General features: G+C 16.8%; 1 protein-coding gene across 1 annotated transcript in view; it reads right to left on the bottom strand.

Annotated features, from left to right (window-relative positions):
* Positions 1-2364, bottom strand: part of LOC102675663 (josephin-1-like) — a gene marked incomplete at its 5' end in the record, with an annotated part of 8107 nt that extends 5743 nt beyond the window's left edge. Inside the window, 2 exons of the mRNA XM_006623621.2 lie at positions 1810-2063; positions 2165-2364. Of these exons, the coding sequence (XP_006623684.2) occupies positions 1810-2063; positions 2165-2364 (454 nt within the window). The remainder of the gene's footprint in view (positions 1-1809; positions 2064-2164) is intronic.
* Positions 2365-2424: the final 60 nt, after the last annotated feature.

Raw genomic sequence — 2424 nt, 5'->3', positions numbered from 1 at the left:
TATTATGCTTATGTTTTTTAAAATTTATCATTAAATCATTTTTTTCTTCTTATATATTATATTTTTTTCTTTTATATAATATATAATATTTTTATTGATTTCAAAAATTAAAAATAAATATGAAATTTATTAAAGATTAATTTTTACAGTATATTTTTTCTTTTACATTAAATTGCATAATAATTTTTTGTATTAATACAATTAAAAAAGATATTTAGATGATCAATATTTAAGATGAATATCTAATATATGTAAATATAAATATGTAAATAAATAATAATTAAAACTATATTTGTTATTTAAATAACAAATTTATTAAATATAAATATTTCATAAAACTAAAATATATAGCATAATGAACAAAAAGTATAACTTCTTTTAAAATAACAATCATATAACATATAATCATAAGTATTTTAAATATGTTATGTTATTAAAATATACAATAAATATAAAAAAGTAACATTGATTGATTAATTAATTTTTATGATATTTATATTGTAATATAAATATATGCTGAAAATATAAAAGATTGTCTTTTACAATTATTCATTTATTTCAATAATCTAATATGACTAGTAATAAATATTAAGAAAAAATAAAACTTTTGGAAAAAGAAAATATTAGAATATTTTTTTCTTTAACAGCATATAGTATAATAAAATGTAGTAATATTATAATTTTATAATATTATATTTTTTATAATTCTAATTTATTTATCTATAAAACGATAAATTATCTTCATTTTCGCAATTAAATATTAATTAAAAAAAAATAATATACTATGTACAGTAAACAAATATATTAAATTAAAGAAATATATTTTTAATAATACTGATAAAATAATTTTAAAATATAACTATTATCAAATATAAGTATTATATTAAAATATAAGTAAATATTAAATTAATATCGGAAATATATCTTAATTTCAAATACAAATAATCGTAAATAAAATATTTATAAATCAAATAACAGTATTATATATGTAATTTATGATATATGCAATAGTTTTTTATCATATATGTATAATAATAACCTCACTCTCAATATATTAATTTATTATCATATAAGATATTATTCGTGAGATACATTTAGAAGATCGATTCTAGAAAAAATAAATACAAAAATTCGTATACAAAAATGCTCAGATATATTTAGATATATTTTCAGTTCAGATATATTTATTAAGTTATAATTAATTTAAATTTACATTAAATCAAGCAAAGAACAGAATGTGATGGCGATATAACAAAAATAAAAACGGTTTCATTCTATTTCCATTTTGCTTTGTCTAACATTTTAGAATTGATCTTCTAAAGATGCTATAAAAATACATAAATATCTTAAATATAATGAATCTAATACATAACATTTTCATAAAGATGTTCTTCAAAGTTTTTCACGAATATGTTAATATCTTATATATAATAAACTAATACATAACATTTTTATAAAAAATCTAGATAATAATTAGCAACATGTGTATTCATAATTGAGTCATTATATCTTTATCATGATAAAATTTTCTTCATATTTATAAATATGTTATAAATATGAATTTAAAAACATAATTACACATATTTTAATCAAACAATTATAACTCAAGTTATAATAAAAATAGTAAATGTTTTTGCAATATACATAATATATAAACTTTTATTTCCTTTTCAATTCCTTGAATATAGAACTTTTTTTTTTATCGAATGAACTATTGTCACTTTAATTTTTAATTTATTTTGGCTTGAACCATTGAAAATAATACATAGTTTAATTTATAGTTTAACTAAATTAGAAAACTTTAATTACCTAGAATTTTTATCATATAATGATTTTTCATTTTCATTCATTTCTGTGGATTTTTCTTTTTTCAAATCAATTCCTGTATATCCATCTTCAATATACCTGATATCAGTATCATGATTTGCATTAATTCCTTCTTTATTTGCATATGTATTTATTAACCATCCTTGATTATTATCTATTTCTTTTGATACAACAAGAAATAATTCTTTTTCCTTACTATCTATTTGGTCCTTTAGATATCTAAGTAAATCATTTTCCTAATACATATTACAATACAATTAAAACATATTAGCAAAATTTTTTGTTAAGATATATATATTGTATTTTTAAATATTAAAATCAAAATTTTAAATGAAACCTTTCCAATAAGTTGAGGAGAATCAAGTTTTGAATCAAGATTATAAAAGGCACCATGAATTTTCTTCAGGGCAATCCAGTGTCGTCTTTTCAAAGGAAGTAATACAAATCCCAATTTATATTCTGTAGGTACATTTAATATAAAACCTTCAATATTATCTAAATATAGACATTTGGGATCTCTGAAAAAATTTCCAATTTTTCAATATATATTTAATATATACATTATATTACACATATAAACAATAATATAATACAGAA

This window comes from Apis dorsata, unplaced genomic scaffold (assembly GCF_000469605.1).
Source record: "Apis dorsata unplaced genomic scaffold, Apis dorsata 1.3 scaffold_927, whole genome shotgun sequence".
Lineage (NCBI taxonomy): Eukaryota > Metazoa > Arthropoda > Insecta > Hymenoptera > Apidae > Apis > Apis dorsata.
The sequence above is the reverse complement of the archived record's forward strand: the minus strand, read 5'-3'. Positions and strand labels throughout refer to the sequence as shown.